Raw genomic sequence first — 19,651 nt, forward strand, 5'->3', positions numbered from 1 at the left:
CACAGTTTCAAAATGTTTGGAGACTGCTGACTTTTGAAACGTTTTTATACCTTTTTGTAATATTTTATACATTGCAAGTCTGCTTTTATTACCTGTTTGTAATGTTTCCCTTCAAGGACCTGGCTGTTGGCTTGTGAGGGGTGGAGTCATCCCTCTCAGCCATTTATAAGCTGCTTCCTCGACAGGTTCACTTTGACTATGACTAAGGGCAGATAGTAAGCCCGACACGCGTCAGTCGATCCTATGATTTTATTGCACATTCTCTGTCATGTGGATTTTTCTAATAAAGAACGGACATTCTTCACTAAGCCAATTCTGGTTTGCGGATCCTTTCTTCATCTTATTCATTATGCATGTAGCAGGATGGCCCACAATCTATTTCAAATATATATTTAGTCTGGCATAACCTTACTCTACTGAATAGTTGTTAAAATGGTCTAAAAATGGCTCAGAGATTGTGGTGAGAATGGTTTCCATAAGAACAGCTGGGAAACTGTATGCATATATGAAGGTGGAAATGTGTATAAACCATGCAGTATTTATGGTTTATGAACCACAGTATGCATTAAGCTTTCCTATAGAGACTATAGGTAGCAATATATCATTAGCCGCATACAGCCTACACGCAGCTATAGGCAGATGATCATACACACAGACTAGTGCATACACCAGGGGTCCCCAAACTTTTTCGGTCAAGGGCCAGGGTAACATACTTCAGACTGCTGGGGGGCCAGAACATACATAAAATAATGAAAAACATTACATTGAATCTAGGTATTGATTCCCCCCAATCATGCCCGGAGGAGAACTCCCAGCAGCAGCCATTCAGTCATGCGGCGCCAGAAGAACGTCTTTGTGCACCAGACAGTGAAGCATACCCAGGTAACAACCTGCCGTCCAGTTGGATGCAGAATTGGATTGAAGCCAGCGAATGACTGCTCACTGGCTTCTATAGTATGTGGGTGGGTGGTGCCAGCACTGCTATTCTATATGCGGGCCACATCTATAAGTTATACATTTAGTGTTTGGGAGCCAGTGAAAATGCCCCGTGGGGGCCACATTCGGCCCGCGGGCCATAGTTTGAGGACCACTGGCATTCACACTAGAGAAGGCTTTCTCAGCCAGGATTCCTTTGAGGTCTTTGCAGGGGTTCCCTAGCATTTTCCCCTCCCATGATAACGGCGGGCTGAGAAAGTTTCAAGATACCCCTTTGGCTCCTCTTTATCCTCTTCCAACATTGTATTCTATCCCCGAATGCGGTGGGGGTGGGGTATAATAGAGCAGACTATAATAGGGGTACTGTATAAAGAAGCATTAAACTGGAGGTCAGGATAAGAATGAGCACATTATTAAAAATCATTAGAATAGAGAGGCAGTAGAATGAGTGACATCATAATAAGGGGTAGTGTAATAAAGATGACTGTTATAGGGTAGCACCATAATTATGGGGTCCCATGGAAACACAGGATCCATGCCGTTCGTATCGGAGGGTCGTTTGTAAGTCGGCGCTCGTAAGTCGGGGACTACCTGTATTTCTACAATGCATGGTAGTAAGTAAAACGTAGGTGCTTTACCCTCAGCGTTTCCGAATGTTGGTGAAACTGTCCTTCATGACAACATTAGCCTTTGTGTAAATGTCATGCTTTTTATGCCCTTATTGTCATGCGGTCCAGTTCAGGGTGAACGTTGATCCCTTGCTGGTGTTGTACAATTTATTATGAAAATCTTCAATAAAAACTTTGAAATAGAAACGTAGGTGCTTTACCTGCTTCTTTGGCAAGCTCCAGGCACTGATGACGCTGCTCTGGCTCTGTTACATTCTCCAGAAAAGCTGCATACTGAGAGATAGCCAGCTCCTGGGGCAGGTGGCTGACATAGAAGGCTATCAGCTTCACATGCTTGTCAGCTATAAGTCTCTAAAGAAAGGCAAACAACATACAGAACTCAGCAGTCTAAGGACACATTACATAGTAATTTTATTTTTTGTTTAATTTGAGTGGATTGGGGTACAGATCCATTTTTCTCCTTGCAGCCAACATTTTTGGCCAAGCTCCTTATTGTGGTGCGCGGCAATCATATACATAGTGTTCCACATCACATAGTATAGAGATAATTCAAATCTGTGCTTTTTGAATCCATAATATTAAGACAGACATAAAAAACAACAAAACAAAAAAACAACAAACAGTTGTAGTGTTTCTCAGTCTAGCGGCGCCTATCAAAATGTTCTAGTTTCCTGGCAATTTTTAGCCACCTATTAAAGTAGAACTTTGAACAAGAACAATTTGCCTGCAGAAAGAACAGTCTATCATCTATTACAAGTTTACTGCTAGCATGCTAGCAAGCTGCTCATTGTCTAGACCTGTCACCACTCTAGTCCTTATCAAAAATGACGGCTGAAACCTCCATTTCAGTCAGTGGTTAATACATGCTGTAAAACTGTAAATTAGTATGACAGAGTGGCTCCCGTTCGGTGGGGCGAGTGGAAAAACTGCATGTGGTCACTTGGGCATTAGATGTACATGCCGGATCTTTCGCGACGTTAGGGGGCTCCCATGCACATGTCAGATACTTGCCCAAAGTGGTCTTTATCGGTCGCCCTGGCCAAGTTTGATCCAACAAGTGTACATAGCTAAAAAAATTACTGAGGTCCTTTTGAATAATATTAGGACAAACAATCGACTGCAAAACCGTCAAACAAATTGCCAGACTGTCACTGTACTATAAAAGTGCGCACTGCTTTCCAACTGGTGGAAATGGGGCTGCATGATTTTAGGAAAAAAATGAAATTGCAATTTCGATTTTACTCACGATTTTCTTAAAAATAAGCGGTGGCACTAAATTTACAATGCCCCAGTATAGGTTAGCCAGGTAGGTGCCTCCAGTGTAGGTAGCCACAGCCAGTATAGTTGCCCCCAGTATAGGTTAGCTAGGTAGGTGTATCCAGTATAGGTAGCCAGGCAGCAGAGGTGTAGCGGTGGGGGAGAGTGGGCATATCATAGTAACAACTTACCTTCCGGGATGACACCGGCAGCTTCTATCTTCCTCTCCCAGCCGTCCATCATGTTGGTACCAACGGCCTGTGTGATGACATGTGGTTATGTCATCACAGGGGGCAATGTTACCAACGCGACTGACACCTGGCAGAGGAAGTACAAAGAGGCTGCGGGGGATCCCGGAAGGCGAGTTGCGCTATAATTATATGCCTGGAACGCAGCGGGTTGCGGAAAAATATACGCGTTAAAAATTGTCGCTTTCACGATTACGTAATTGTCGTGCTCCACATCGCAATTTCAATTTTAAAATGATTTATTGTGCAGTCCTGGGTGGAAATCAGAATTACTGAGGTTTCACAAGGGAGTGAGTAACTTAAGACATGGAAGATAAAGAGGGAAGGAAGTGCACAAATCTAAAAAAAAAAAAAGTCACCCCTCTAGATTATAAACATAAGATTAAAATAATGCTAAATCAACTTCGACAAAACATAAAATACAACTGTAACCAGGTAACCTTAAAATTACTGCTGTTACCAGGTGTATTTTTTAACATATATTGCACCAACATCTTCCACAGTACTGTATAGAGTATATAGTCATGTCACTTAACTGTTCCCTTGGAGGGGCCCACAACCTAATCCCTGCAATAATAATACGGTATGTGCATCGTAGTCCAGGGCCAACTTAGGTAGAAGCCAATTAACTTATCTGCATGTTTTTGGCAAGTACGAATAATTGCTATATAGTTTTGTTCAGTGGCGTACCTAGGGCATTTGACACCCGGTGCTAGGTATTGAAAGACACCCCCCCCCCCCCCCACGGTACACCACCTGCGCTGCGGCGAAAAAATGGGCGTGGCTATGACCGGATGGGGCGGAGCTAATTTAAAAGTGCACCCAAGTTTTAGTCAACCTTTCTCCAGAAAATTCACATCATTGCGCAGCTTTTCTCCAGAAAATACACAAAATGTCAGAAGCTTTCAACATAAAATACACGTAATGCGAGAACATTTCACCAGACATTACACGTTATGTGAGCAGATTTCACAAGAAAATACATTCAATCATGTCGGCAGATTTGACCAGAAAAAAATCATTCAATCTTGCGGTAGATTTGACCAGAACATACACAATGTCAGCACCAGATTTCACCACAAAATACACAATATCAGTAGTTAAACTGACCACAAAATACACAATGACGGTAGTTAAACTGACCACAAAATACACGACGGTAGTTAAACTGACCACAAAATACATAATGACGGTAGTTAAACTGACCACAAAATACACAATGTCGGTAGCAGATCTGACCACAAAATACACAATATCGGTAGCAGATTTGAGTGTTGGCAAGCTGATAGCCTGGTGGGTAGGTGGTGAAGGGTGAGCAGCCTGATTGCTTAGTGGGTAGGTGGGCAGCCTGCTGGGTAGCAGTGGTGGGTAGGAGGGCAGCAGTGGTGGGTAGCCTGCTGGGTAGCCTGGTGGGTAGGTGGGCAGCAGTGGTGGGTAGGTGGGTAGCATGGTGGGTAGGGGGGCAGCAGTGGTGGGTAGGTGGCCAGCCTGCTGGGTAGCCTGGTGGGTAGGTGGGCAGCCTGCTGGGTAGCAGTGGTGGGTAGGTGGGCAGCAGTGGTGGGTAGGTGGGCAGCCTGCTGGGTAGCCTGGTGGGTAGGTGGGCAGCCTGCTGGGTAGCAGTGGTGGGTAGGTGGGCAGCAGTGGTGGGTAGGTGGGCAGCAGTGGTGGGTAGCCTGGTGGGTAGGTGGGCAGCCTGCTGGGTAGGTGGGCAGCAGTGGTGGGTAGGTGGGCAGCAGTGGTGGGTAGCCTGGTGGGTAGGTGGGCAGCAGCGGTGGGTAGGTGGGCAGCAGCGGTGGGTAGGTGGGCAGCAGCGGTGGGTAGGTGGGCAGCAGTGGTGGGTAGGTGGGCAGCAGTGGTGGGTAGCCTGCTGGGTAGCCTGGTGGGTAGGTAGGCAGCAGTGGTGGGTAGGTGGGCAGCCTGCTGGGTAGCCTGGTGGGTAGGTGGGCAGCAGTGGTGGGTAGGTGGGCAGCAGTGGTGGGTAGCCTGCTGGGTAGGTGGGCAGCAGTGGTGGGTAGGTGGGCAGCAGCGGTGGGTAGGTGGGCAGCAGCGGTGGGTAGCCTGCTAGCAGTGGTGGGTAGGTGGGCAGCAGCGGTGGGCAGGTGGGCAGCAGCGGTGGGTAGCCTGCTGGGTAGCCTGGTGGGTAGGTGGGCAGCAGCGGTGGGTAGGTGGGCAGCAGTGGTGGGTAGGTGGGCAGCAGTGGTGGGTAGGTGGGCAGCAGTGGTGGGTAGCAGTGGTGGGTAGGTGGGCAGCAGTGGTGGGTAGGTGGGCAGCAGTGGTGGGTAGGTGGGCAGCAGCGGTGGGTAGGTGGGCAGCAGTGGTGGGTAGGTGGGCAGTAGTGGTGGGTAGCCTGGTGGGTAGGCGGGCAGCAGTGGTGGGTAGGTGGTGGGCAGCAGTGGTGGGTAGGTGGGCAGCAGCGGTGGGTAGGTGGGCAGCAGTGGTGGGTAGCCTGGTGGGTAGGTGGGCAGCAGTGGTGGGTAGGTGGTGGGCAGCAGTGGTGGGTAGGTGGGCAGCAGCGGTGGGTAGGTGGGCAGCAGTGGTGGGTAGCCTGGTGGGTAGGTGGGCAGCAGTGGTGGGTAGGTGGTGGGCAGCAGTGGTGGGTAGGTGGGCAGCAGCGGTGGGTGGCCGGGCCGGTGCACCTGTAAAAGAAAAAAACCTTACCTGCAGATGAAACCTCTCTTCCGAGTCCCAGGCAGCCTCCGCAGCTCCTCTTGAATGTCCCGCGCCGTCTCCTGCTGCGTCATCAGTGCAGGGCTACGGGAAGATGGCCGCCGAAGCCCACACTGGAGACAAAAATAGACGGCAAGATGGCGTCGGCGGCCATCTTGCCGTCTATTTTTGTCTCCAGTGCGGGCTTCGGCGGCCATCTTCCCGTAGCCCTGCTCGGGTAAACTGAGGGCGGCTATCAGCCGCCCTGTCAGTGCCCGTTGCCGGCGCCCGTGGAGGGGAAGCGCCGAAGGAGGGGACCCAGGTGAGGGAGATGTGGGGGGGTATTTCCCCCCTCCCCGCCGACGCTGCCACCCCTCCTTCAGCGCTGCTTCCCCTCCTGTGTCATCAAGGCTTCTGGGGAGGCCTTGATGACACCCCCCTGGAGCTGACACCCGGAGCGGAGCGCTCCTGGCCGCCCCATGGTAGGGACGCCACTGGTTTTGTTATATATGATTTTGTGTCCTTTAACATCCCTGTAAAGATGCTGCAAGAAAGAAAAACCCCAAAAACAAACACAAATGAAAAAAAACAAAATACCTTTCTGCACAGGTATCAGTACAGTCCTAAAATTACAACAGGATTTTTTTAATCAGGATGATGCTATTTAACTTAAAAAAGTGAGGCCCCGTTCTCACTACAGCGATTAGCGGGCGATTCTTGCTAATCGTAGAAGCGCCAGCGCAATTATAACTGAATGGCAGTGATATGCCCTTCAATGGCAATTGCGAAATGTGTTGCCTGCAGCATTTTGCTGCGATTCTCAAGCAATCACGATACAGTGCTTAACCACTTTAGGACAGCGGTGTTAAATCCCCCTAGTGACCAGGCCATTTTTACAGAAATAGGTCACTGCAGCTTTAAGGCCTCGCTGCAGGGCCGCAAAACTTCGCGCACAAGTGATTCCATCCCCTTTTCTCCCCAACAGAGTTTTCTGTTGGTGGGGTCAGATCGCCACCAGGTGTGTTTATGTTATTTATTTTCTATTAAAATTTCCCTATTTTTTTAAACATTTTAATACCCCTTCCCCCTGTCACAAGCCCCCTAGTGGCCGGACCGCACAATGCCTCCCAATCGGTTTCAGCACACAGACCATGCAATCTGTGGTCGCAATCGGTGCGCAGAAACCGCTGGGATTTTGGCAGCAGACGGACTAGAAGGGAGCTTGTGAGTTACGGTAATACAAATTACACACTATTTCAGGGTAGATCTGCCACCATGCTACAGAAGGGTAGGAGTCCTAACTATACTGAGACTAATATCTGCAAATAAAAACGGTTAAACACACTCTAGTTTATCTAGCTATCAACAATAGTAGAAACTCTTCAGAAGCTAGAATTCTTTCTGTGTGGCTGAATAGCAGGTGCAGCTGAACAAATAAAACAACTTTTTAGTCATTTATTATTAATGCAATATAAATAATATATATAGAAAATCATTAAAGGGAACCTTAACTGAACGGGGGGTAAAGAGTTTCATTTACCTGGGGCCATTACCAGCCTCCTGCAGCAGTCCTGTGCCCTCGGAGCCGCTCTGGAATCCTCCGGTCCCCCGCTGTCACTTAGTTTCGTTTTTGACGACTCACCAGTCGGCCGGCCGCCATGCGTATTATTGGACGCATCCCCTACTGCAATTAGCGCTGTTGCGGACCGCATATCTACGCGTGCGGAATGTGGCAACGCGTATTTTTGTACGCGTTGTGATCCGCAACAGTGCTAATTGCAGTCGGGAATGCGTCCAATAATACGCATGGCGGGTGGCCGACTGGCGAGTCGTCAAAAACGAAACTAAGTGACAGCGAGGGACCGGAGGATTCCAGAGCGGCTCCGAGGGCACAGGAGTGCTGCAGGGGGCTGGTAATAGCCCCAGGTAAGTGAAACTCTTTACCCCCCGTCCAGTTAAGGTTCCCTTTAAAATCAACAATTTTGGAGACAGTATAAAAATGAAAAGAGAGAGAATAAAAAGAGAGAAAATACGTAAGTTCGTGGAAATATGTCCTTCCTGGGAAAACACATGCAGTTCTTGGTTTCAGTTCAGGAGCCAAAGTTCAGACAAGATGGCTGCTGCCCGTCCTCAAGGCAGCAGCAGGCTCCCATGGAGATGGAATTGGAGGAATGAAGGAGGAGGCCCTGGCAAACACTTTTGAATAAACCACAATTTTGGGTGGAGTCTTAGGTTCAGCCCAGGGGCTGGACAGGGGGTGGTTATCCTCCTGGGTGGGTTTCTGGTGCCCACCAAATATGACAGTGTTCATATCTCGGCTTACGCTTCCTGCACACACATAACAGTTACAGATTCATATTCCCCAGAATATGCCAGTTCATATGACATCAAACTTGGGTGCTTTCGCGTGCCCTGTTACGAAGTAGCGGAATACCTTGGGTTTTGGGTATGTCAGGGGCATCAATTTAATATTAAAATATTCACCAGATCCAGACCAGCAGAATGAGATAACTTTCATACCTCTCATATGAACGGTATTCTTTAAACCGGCTAAAAATCATAAACTCATGTATTTCTAAGCTGTCTATATGGCTCCGGTAAGTCTGAGCCCCTGCTGTGAGGGAAGCTCACTTTGCTGGGGGCTCACCAAATGGTATCCTTTCCAAATGGCAAGCTCACACTTAGCTGTGACAGGAAATCCTTTGTTCCTTGCTAATTAAACAAAACCTTGGGACAGTCACATACAACAGGCTTCATGAAAAGGCTTCCTCTAGCAGCTATGAAAGCTAGATTTCCAAAAGAAGACCCCCTAGATATCAAATCTTGATCTGGCAATGCAACGACAATCGATTCAGGAAACCGATTGCGTTTTCTGGTCTCACGGCTCTTCCGTGACACCCCCCGTGCCTATCACAGCAATCGGCTATGATATGCTTCAGCCCATCACCGCGGATCGCTTCTGTGTCCCTCAGGGGCCTTAGATCGCAGCGCTGTACAGACTTATTAGACGATCGCCACTGGGAGGCAGAAGGCGGAGCAAAGCTAAGTCTTAAGAGCGGGGATGCACGCGCATTGGCGCACGCGCTTCCCTGCAATTCTCATTCCAGGCCAATTGCAGTGGAATGGTCCTGGAGCTGCCGCCGTGTTCACACCAATCGGCGTGGAGCGATGGGCAAGAAGTTAAACAAGCGCTTATCATAATTGGGAATCGCAGAAGTGTACAGTGATTTTACTGCGCTAATCACGGTAAAATCACCTGCGCAAAACTGTAGTGTTGAGCGCTACAGTTTTGTGCTTTAATTGTTAATGGGTCCAAAAGGAGTAAGCTTTCAGCCTATAAGCCTTCTTCAGACTCTTTTTCAGGCTCTTCCTGTAGGCTCAAGAGTCTGAAGAAAGCTTATTAGCCGAAAGCCTACTCTTTTCCTTTTAAGTTAGCCAATAAATGGTATCATCCAGGTTCAAAACTTCCTGCACAGTACAATAGTCTTCTGTTTCTAAAAATTACACTAGTAATTTTTTGAAGGAACATGAATTTGTATTTAACAATACCAAACAATTTAGGAATGGACTAGTAGGATTATCACCCAGTATACACCCTGTAGCAACCACATGAAGAGGTGCAATGTCGTTAGTCTTATAGGGTCTTGCTTGGACTCGAGGACAGCATCCAGTACTGCTGTGGTAGTAGGCAGAAAGAACCCATTACATATATCAGATAACCGAGCAGGTTTTAAAAATCACAATTTTTACTTCTTCCAGCCCACGAGGTCCCCCAGCATCCTCCTGGCTCCTCTCCCGGTCCCGCTGGCGGCTAATTTCGCCTGAAGTCGCCAGTACGAGTCCCCACCATGCATGCCAACTCTGATCCGCGCATGCACAGGACTCTCACGCCGGCGTGATGACGCGCAACATGCGCGGCAGGGACTCGTACTGGCAACTTCAGGCAGAAGTCCCCAATTAAAGGAGTCACCAGCAGGACCGGGAGCAGAGTGAGGACGACGCTGGGGCACCTCGTGACCTACAGGAAGCCCCAGGTAAGAACAATTTGTGATTTTAAAACCTGCTCAGTATCCCTTTAATTCAAGCAGAATGGATGATCCGACTTAATGTTAATACACGTATGTGAAAAAATTAAAGACAAGAAGATAACAACATGTATACTACTGTTCACAGCGCAGCTGCAGGTCTTTCTTTTCCTATGTAAACTGGTTTACAACTCTACATTATTATAAATAAATGAAATCCCTTTTAGGAACAGTAGATGTCATATATACAGACAAAATTTACGAGTAAGCTTCAGCTCACCTGTATGTATGTCTTCAACACTTCCACAGATACTTCCTCCTAAATGAAAGTAAATACATTTGCATATTCACAAAGAAGAATGTAATTGTACAACTGTATTGCGCATATCTATCATAAAACAGCATATTGGGTTAATGTATTGAACTGATGGACTGGAGATGCCCCAAGGAGTCAATAAATACTGAAAACTCTTTGAAATGAAGGCCTCTTTCAGATGTGAGGCTGAGCTGTGGGCTTGTTGGGCAGTTCAGTGTCCCTTCTGCTTCCCAAAAGCGCCATTAGAGTGCAATTAAAATGCAGCCGAGTGGCAACGTTTGTAAACCACACGTGTCAGTGCTTGACACACAGTGGCTTTACTCTACGTCAGAGAACCGTTACATGTTGCGCCCGAGCATGGCTACAGCTGTGCTCACATGCGACTCCATGGGCGGGCCACCTGTTCAGCACCGGTATAGAACAATGGTATGGAACGTTAAGCTACCGGCGGTGCACGAGAGCTGCTGCCAGGCGGTGAATTCACCACCTTCAGCTGCTCATATGAAAGAGGCCTAAGAGAGGCACACCTGTTCTGTTATTTGCCCAATAACCGGCACACGATAGACCTGGAGATTGTTTGGCTCCTGGTAGACGGCGATTGAGATGGAAAGAATTCCAGCTTGCATGCAACTTGGAACTGGGCCAATCCAAACGATCAGGAAGTGCAACCGATTGGTCCAATTCCAGGCCACATATAATTTGCATGCACACAATTATTTGCATCCCATTAATCACCTCTAGTACTCACTACAGACTGTGCACATGACTGCAGGTGCCCAAGCTTTACTAGCCTAAAAACATGAAAGTGTGCACAACTTCCATACAACCCAGCAATGTGCTAATCGGACAATAATAGTATATAGAATAAAGAAAAAAATGCCAATTATATCATCACCAAAGCTAAGGTACAAGAATCATGCAATAAATATCCTATTTGAATAAATATCTAATGCAACAACCACTTGCAAGACACCCCACCACATGGACATCAATATTGTAGTTAGAACCACTCCATCTAGAGTTAAAATGAACCCCTTAAAGAGAACCAGAGACGAAGCACCCTCATGTATTTTATTACATTTATCAGTGGGAACATGACAGTAAACACCTATCATGTTTTTAGTTTTATTATTCTCAGTCTAATCTATCTGTTATCAGCTGTGATAACAATCCACCGACTGATTCAGTCTAGGTTTGACCTGGTATCATTATAGCGGAGTCACTCTTCTGTGGAGTCTTTTCAAGCCCAAGCCTGCCCCCTCCTGGCTCAGATTTCCTACTCAGAGCTGTTGACATAGGAGGGGCTGCTGCTGCCTAGAAAGAATCTCTGAAACAGACAAGTGTATCTGTGTGCATTGTGCAGCCAGTCATTATCTACTGTATGCAGTTTCATTTCTATGAGAGACACTTCCTACAGGCAGCCACACAGCATGCCAGAATAATAAAGTTGAAAGCACACAGATGAAAGCAGCCCTGCTTGTCTATAGTCTCATAGAGGCTAGACAGCACATCCAGAACAGCTTATAACCTGGCGGCCATATTGGATATTTCCTGGAGCAATAATGGATAAAAAACACTCCAAAAAATACACCAGAGTGGCGAAATTATCAGGTAGAGCATTTATTCTTTACAAGCTATCGACCGATAAGTTTATTTTGTGTGAATCGTTCATCTCTGGTTCCCTTTAAGAGATGACTCAAGTCATGAGCAATACAAAGCCTTTCTACCCCAATACACCAGCACTTACAACAATATAAGCATATGGTAAATAAAGGAAGAGGCAATTTCAGGGTAGCTACCAGGATTAATAAGGCAAAATACCCACACTCAACCTGGAAAGAATTTAAAGTGACACAGAAGCTGCCATGGTGAAAAAATTGATGTAGTTGCCACCTTGCCAACCTTTCAGCAATCCCACCATCTTCTGATACTATCCAAGTGAATTTTAGATTTTTCCACCTTGCAGACAATTTTTTAAAAAGTACAACCCAGGTTTGTTGGCTGCCTGGTGGATGTGTTTTCTAATATTCTCCAACTGCTGCAGATCACCCCAGTGTGTCCCCAGAGCATGAGTGCTCTGCCATACTAAAGATCTGTGGCAGCGCACGTTACCTTAGTCTGCTGGCCCAGTGTTCGGAAGAATAATATCAGATGTGTCATAAAGCGCAGCAGATGACAGAGAAGCAGGGATTTCCCTTTTGACAGCCATTCACTGAACTCATCCATTAAACCTAGAATAAAAAGAAGAATGTATGATGAAACATAAATGCTACTTCGCATGGGATCATCTGCCTAAGGAACAGAGCCTTCCCGGTAACATTTTACCCCACCATGCCAGCCAGCTCAGGCACCTCAAACAAGATTTTACAGAGGACACCTGTGTACCGCCATCATGCTCAAAAGTCAGCACAGCCATTTTCAGCCAGTGAGTATTGCTGTGCATGTCTTATAAACATTGTTATTTTCAGCAATGAACTCTGTATTTCAGAGAGAGCATGGAAATGTACTTACAACCTAGTAATACCTGAGTAACTGTTTTTTCGGCAGGAGTTTCATTTTTTTTTCCTTTTCCCTCCTTTCATTTTTTTCCCCCTCTTTTTTGAGAGTAGTTTTTTTTGTCTTTGTTCAGAAATCAAGGTAAAGGATCTGCACCAATGCAGTGCAATGGAGAGGAATGCCTTTTTATCAATGTATTGTAATGTCATAGTGCAAATACAGGTAGCAAGCATGTATTAGAGAAGACAAGCTTAACAGGTCATCTGATTTATCATCGCTACAATATACCTAATTAGGACAGGAAAAAGTGTTATTGCAGGCTAGCTGCAATGTGTGTTGATTGAATAATCAGTACCCAACATGCAGTGGCGGACAAAGCCAACAGTGGGCAGTGCAGAATGAATGAATGTAAGGGCTGCCATGAAAGGTGGTGTGGTCATAACAGATCAAAAGTGGATACAGAAATTGTCAACAACAAAAGTATGCATTCTGGAGGCATTGTATTAATGTAGCACATCGTTTCTAGCTATTCATTGTCTCATACATAAGAAAAAGATGGAAACTTGTAAAAATGTAAGTGGGCCCCAAAAAATACATACCATTATTATTCTGTATCTATATAGCACTGATATCTTCACAGGAACCTACCATCTAATCCCTACCCTAGCCATAGTCTAAAGACTCATTATTATTATGCATATATAAAGTATTATGTATTTCTATAGTGCTGCTGCCATCTTCCGCAGCACTTCACAAAGCAAATCATTTATAAAGAGGGAAAGCCACAAGGGGGAAAAGGACATGGAGGGAAAGACTACTACACTACAGAAAGAAACTACATGGATGGGAGTGACAGAGGGAGGGAGGGAGAGCTTCTGAGCGTGCTGGGTGATGACACATGCATGAACCTAGAGGGTAATCCAGCCCTGAATGTGGGTCAGCTGCATGGGCCCAGAAGAAGTTCAAAGAGTCATGTATGAAACAAAAGGGTGAATACTAGAGAGCATCACCTAATATTAATAGATTGTGAAAGACTGCGTTTATGGAAATTATTTGCAACTATATAAAAGAAAAATCTGAATACACCAATCTGCAATATTACACAATACTTTATTAGACATCTGTAAAAAATTTGGAAATATTATACATATACACACATACATATACACACACACACACATAGATACATACATATATATATATATATATATATATATATATATATATATATACACACACACACACACTATATATATATATATATATATATATATATATATATATATATATATATATATATATATATATATATATATATATATATATATATATATATATATATATATATATATATATATATATATATATATATATATATATATATATATATATATATATATATATATATATATATATATATATATATATATATACATATATACACACACACACACACACATATATATATACACACACAGTTACATACATACCGTATATACTCGCATATAAGCCGACCCGCATATAAGCCGACCCCCCCACTTTTACTTAACAAACCAGTAAAAAATGATTGACCCCCATATAAGCCGGGGGTAGGAAATGCTGGCCGCCTTATTCCCCTAGTGTGTCCCAGTATCGCTAGTATAGTGCCCAGTATAGCTAGTATAGTGCCCAGTATAGCTAGTATAGTGCCCAGTACAGCTAGTATAGTGCCCCAGTACAGCTAGTATAGTGCCCCAGTACAGCTAGTATAGTGCCCCAGTAAAGCTAGTATAGTGCCCCAGTATAGCTAGTATAGTGCCCCAGTATAGCTAGTATAGTGTCCATTATAGCTAGTATAGTGCCCAGTGTAGCTAGTATAGTGCCCCAGTATAGCTAGTATAGTGCCCATTATAGCTAGTATAGTGCCCCAGTATAGCTAGTATAGTGCCCAGTATAGCTAGTATAGTGCCCCAGTATAGCTAGTATAGTGTCCATTATAGCTAGTATAGTGCCCCAGTATAGCTAGTATAGTGCCCATTATAGCTAGTATAGTGCCCATTATAGCTAGTATAGTGCCCATTATAGCTAGTATAGTGCCCATTATAGCTAGTATAGTGCCCCAGTATAGCTAGTATAGTGCTCAGTATAGCTAGTATAGTGCCCCAGTATAGCTAGTATAGTGCCCCAGTATAGCTAGTATAGTGCCCATTATAGCTAGTATAGTGCCCATTATAGCTAGTATAGTGCCCATTATAGCTAGTATAGTGCCCATTATAGCTAGTATAGTGCCCATTATAGCTAGTATAGTGCCCAGTGCAGCTAGTATAGTGCCCAGTGCAGCTAGTATAGTGCCCCAGTATAGCTAGTATAGTGCCCATTATAGCTAGTATAGTGCCCAGTGTAGCTAGTATAGTGCCCATTATAGCTAGTATAGTGCCCCAGTATAGCTAGTATAGTGCCCCAGTATCGCTAGGTAGTGCCCCAGTATCGCTAGTATAGTGCCCCAGTATCGCTAGGTAGTGCCCCAGTGCCCCCCCCCCCGCCTCCCCTCTCCCCTGCGGCCGCCGCTGCTTTTACCTTAGCAGGCGCCGCTTCTTCTATTCCCCTCCTCTCTGGCTCCGTAGGACAGCAGCACTCTTCACGGTGGCTGCTGTGATCAGACAGGAAGCAGCGAAGAGCGCGGCTTCCTGTAGCGGCGGTTGCTATGGGAAGCGCTCTCTCTCTCTACTGCAGCCGCCGTGAAGAGCGCTGCAGTGATTTACGGAGCCGGACAGGAGGGGAATAGAAGAAGCGGCGCCGGGCAGGTAATTGCAGCAGTAGCGGCGGCCGCGGGGGGGGGGGGGGGGGGGCGTGGGGGGGGCTTAGTGCGGGGGGCTCGGACCACCATCACCAGCACCAGACTCGCATACAAGCCGACCCCCCAACTTTTGACCCCCTTTTTGGGGGTCAAAAATTCGGCTTGTATGCGAGTATATACGGTACACATACATACATATACACACATATACATATATACATACATACATACATATATACACACACACACACACACACACACCGATACATATTATATATACATACATATTTCCATATGCCTCCATGGCAGCATACATATGGGGTTAAGCCCCACCCCTACCAATTAACAGGACCTTAGCTATAAAAGAAAGTGACCCCTAGCGAGCAGCATTCTCATTTTTGTCCTCACCTCCGAACAGGTTCCTTAGTGTTTCATCGCTATTTATTTTTATTTTACTCTTACCTCGCCGACATTCCTGCGGCGTTCCGGCCAGGTTCAGCCTCTCCTGGTCGCAGCCCTGTTGTCATGACTAAATGTCAAATTATTCAGGGACCTTATATCTGGGGTGATGGTGGGAGCTTGATCTAAATGATCTTTTCCCCCCTTTATGGCTGCTCTGCATGACTTAAATATGATTGCAGAGCAGTGTGATCCTTCTCACCTTTTTTTCTTCCTGTCTGCAGTTGCACAGGTTAGTGGTGCATAGTTCAGCTTCTCCTGCTGGGTGTTTGGTGCTGCTGAGTGTTCAGTGTGATCCCTCTCACCTGTATCTCTTGCTCTGACTGCTCAGGCTCCATTATGTGAGGCATAGTTCAGCCTCTCCTGCTGGGTGTTCGTTGCTGCTGAGTGTTCAGTGTGAACTTTCTCACCTGTTTCTCTTCCTCTGTCTGCTGACTGCTCAGGCTCCATGATGTGAGGCATACTTCAGCCTCTCCAGGTCCTGCAGCGTCTCTCTGCTTTCCCTGTCTCACAGTGAAAGACTCTGAAGCACATGGCTTAGAGTGCATTCCAGCTTGGAACGCACAGCCATCAGACCAGGAAGTGTTTGCAGTAACTGCTCTCCAATCCCTGCTCTGGACACAGCAGAGATCTCCTCACAGCTGAGCTCTCCTCCCCTCCTCTCACAAGGCTGGATACACACAGGACTGTTCTGGCTGCAACACTACCTCCCTCTATGTCTGGCTTAGAGGTAAAGGCACTATTATTTGCTGCCCCTCTGATGTAATGCTTCTCAAGCTGCAGGAGGAGGTAAGTTATTCCAAGTATCTTGGTAGCACTATGTACTATATTTTATCATCTGCCATTCTCATTATAAACAGTTATATGAACAGTATTGTGTACTATGTGCAATATAAATGACATAGCATTCCTTGCATGAAGGTATTATCTGATTTATTTTTCTGCTACGTTTCATGTACCTCTTATCTTACTTATTTCATCTCTTGCGGTCCGTTGGACTGCATTCTGGATCACACTGTGCCAGAAACAGATAATTCTAAGGTCAATAGGTAAGAGTCATACAGGTAAGTGACCCCGCTTTTCTACAAAAAAGAGAGCACACCTTCCATAAATGGGCTGTACTTTTTTATATACAAGCCCAGGAAGAAGAGAACAAAGGAGGGCAAGTTCCCACTACAGTTCTAGGACATTAGTTATTTGTCATCATTTGAGATCCTGCTTTAGATCTTTATATCATCACTCAGGATCCTGCTCAAGGAGCAGGTAAATAATCTGCCTGGGAACTGGAGGATCAGGTCCCAGTTAAAGGCACCATAGCCCCCCAGATTGCTGGGTTTGTGGCGACAGAACCATGCCAGGGAAATCAGTAAAGTAGATTTGTTTCCACCAGATGAGAAAAGAGCCAGAGTTCCACCAGATGCACACATCCAAGATGATAAAGCAGGCTGTCCAGGAATCAGTGGACTACTATGAAGGCTCTTTGGTCCCCAAGCATCCTCCCAGCAAATCAATGAAGATACTGAATATCCTCAATCATCTATGGTTTAGCATGAATCCAATGAAAGTGAGCATACAGATATCTGGTTTCTATTTCTCCTTTATCCAAACCATCTGTGAAGCCATTCACTGGGAAGAGGAAACCCCTCTCCAGGCTAAGAAACGTATGAAATAATTATCATTCTCCTTTCCTGTCTTGAAAGAGATCAAATAAAGATGAATGGGAAAAGGTAAGGAGAAAGTCCTTCCTGAAAAAGCAGACTTTCCAAACATCATCCTTTTTCTTCAAGAAAATTCTACAGTCCTAGCATTCGCTTCCATGGTGGACATGTCAGTCATGTGTCTTGCATGCATGTAAGGTTAAAAGTCTTGATTACTTTTTAAGATGTTCTAGACCATAAACTTGATATAGATTTAACAATGGTGTATACCACTACTGGAGGGGCATGTAAACCAGCCCTGGCTCTATCTTCAGTCCAATCCTTGGACAATGATTCTGATTCTATCCTGGCAGCTTACAGAACTTTCATATTGACTCTAAGTTTATTAGGTAGGCAGCTATAGGTTTTGTCCAGTCCACTTAATATGCCAGGCTTTTTGCCATGACAGTGAATTGGCCTGTAAAAAAAATAAAAAATAAAAATCTAGTCTGCTGATCCCAGCTTCCAACAAAATGTGTTTAAAATTCTGTTTGATGGAAGAAATCTTTTTAGTAACAAGTTGGATCTGGCAACCAACAGTCACCAAGGCTGGTATTATACCAAAGGAGAGAAGACGTTGCGGAAGGAAAGACCAGACCATAGGAATTGGCAAATTTCACATGCTAATCTCCATAGGCTCACAAAGCGGTCAGCGCAGAGTCCTATTGAAAATTCTGAAGTCCAGATAGTACCTGCAAGACTTCAGCAGTTCCATATTATCTGGACAAAAACAATAAAGGACGAGTGGGCCACAGATACAGAGTGGTTCAGTTTTTCTTGGATGTGCAAGTTCACTTCACCACTCAGTCACTTTGTCTTTACAGAGACCTGCTCTTTTACATTCATGACTCATTGCAGAAAACGGCTGTTATGTTGGTTCCAGAAGAGGAGCGCTTTCAGGAAGTCTACTCTCCTCTCTTCGTTGTAAAGAAGTCCGGTGATCTGCGTTCAGTACTGGATCTGAAATTCCTAAATCTTCATCTTTCTGAAAACAATCAAGATGGAGTTACAACAAATGAATGGACCAGCCATTCCTTTACAGAACTGAATATATTCAATAGACTTGGCAGATACATTCATTATTTTAAACTTCTTACCACCATGCAGTTGGTAACATTCTTCTCCAGTAACCATCCTCCTTCTCGACATTATCGCAGCCATGACAACCTTTTTTGGTACTAGTGTGTCTGGTGGCTCAGTTGACAAAGCAAAGTTAGGACTTTATCACTATTTAGACAATCTTTTGTTGCTAGCCTCAGATCCCAAGGCAAAGGGTTGTATACACCTCCTGGGCACTTCGTCATATACAATCCAGATGGTCAAATGGGTTCACTGGCACATCTGCCCATTCCAACTAGGGTTTCTCCATCAATGAAACCACCACAGTTACTCTCAGACCATCCTTTTCACTCCCACGATGAAACGGTCTGCGGTGGTGGCTAAACACAAGCTCAACAACTATTAACCAATCGTTCACCCATAACTCGTAAAGATGCAAGCATGGTTTGACATGTCTACAGGTCGTATTAGCCTAGGTAAAATAGTCACAACAAAGCTGATCGATCCCTGCAAATATACTCAAACACAGGGTGGCTTATATGGTGCTTCTGACCTTCAGCCATCACTGGGATGAGACGTCAGTCTTTGATATCAGGTAGCAGAGGGACACAAGGGGTCTGTTCCTCATGTTAGAGGTCAGCAATATTATCTCCAGTGCAGAGAGCAATCTCTGCAGCACCCATGGCCGTTTATCTCATAGGGCCTCAGAACTCTGTGGCAGATTTTCTCAATCAAGGGGACTGAGGTAATGGCTTGTGGCCACTCAAAATATATCCAGAGTGATCTGTGACCATTGGGTAGGTGGACTTGATGGCAACCTACATCAACTAAATGCCAGCTCGAGGAGATTCGCCCCCACATTCAAGGGCTCAGGGTGCTCTGGCAACACCTGAAATTTTCTGAATGGTCTGTTTTTTTTTTTTTTCCTCCAACTCCACATATCTTCAAAATTCTGAGGAGACTCCTCCTAGAACAAGTGGTACTCCTGGAAGTGGGTCCATTTTGGCCATGCCAGCCATGAGTCCCTCTAATTTTGAGCCTGCAGTTGGAACCTCCTATTCCTCTTCCAGTCAGACCAAACACTCTGTCCCAGGACTCAGTTTATCA

General features: G+C 45.4%; 1 protein-coding gene across 3 annotated transcripts in view; it reads right to left on the reverse strand.

Moving 5' to 3' along the window:
- The window catches only part of NUP107 (nucleoporin 107), a 165,039-nt gene that overhangs the window by 15,789 nt on the left and 129,599 nt on the right, over nt 1-19,651 (reverse strand). For all 3 annotated transcript variants that reach the window (XM_068276712.1, XM_068276710.1, XM_068276711.1), the window contains 3 exons: nt 12,170-12,288; nt 10,022-10,060; nt 1,766-1,916 (listed from right to left, as the gene is read on the reverse strand). In XM_068276712.1, coding sequence (XP_068132813.1) covers nt 1,766-1,916; nt 10,022-10,060; nt 12,170-12,288 — 309 coding nt within the window. The remainder of the gene's footprint in view (nt 1-1,765; nt 1,917-10,021; nt 10,061-12,169; nt 12,289-19,651) is intronic.

This window comes from Hyperolius riggenbachi, chromosome 3 (genome assembly GCF_040937935.1).
Source record: "Hyperolius riggenbachi isolate aHypRig1 chromosome 3, aHypRig1.pri, whole genome shotgun sequence".
Lineage (NCBI taxonomy): Eukaryota > Metazoa > Chordata > Amphibia > Anura > Hyperoliidae > Hyperolius > Hyperolius riggenbachi.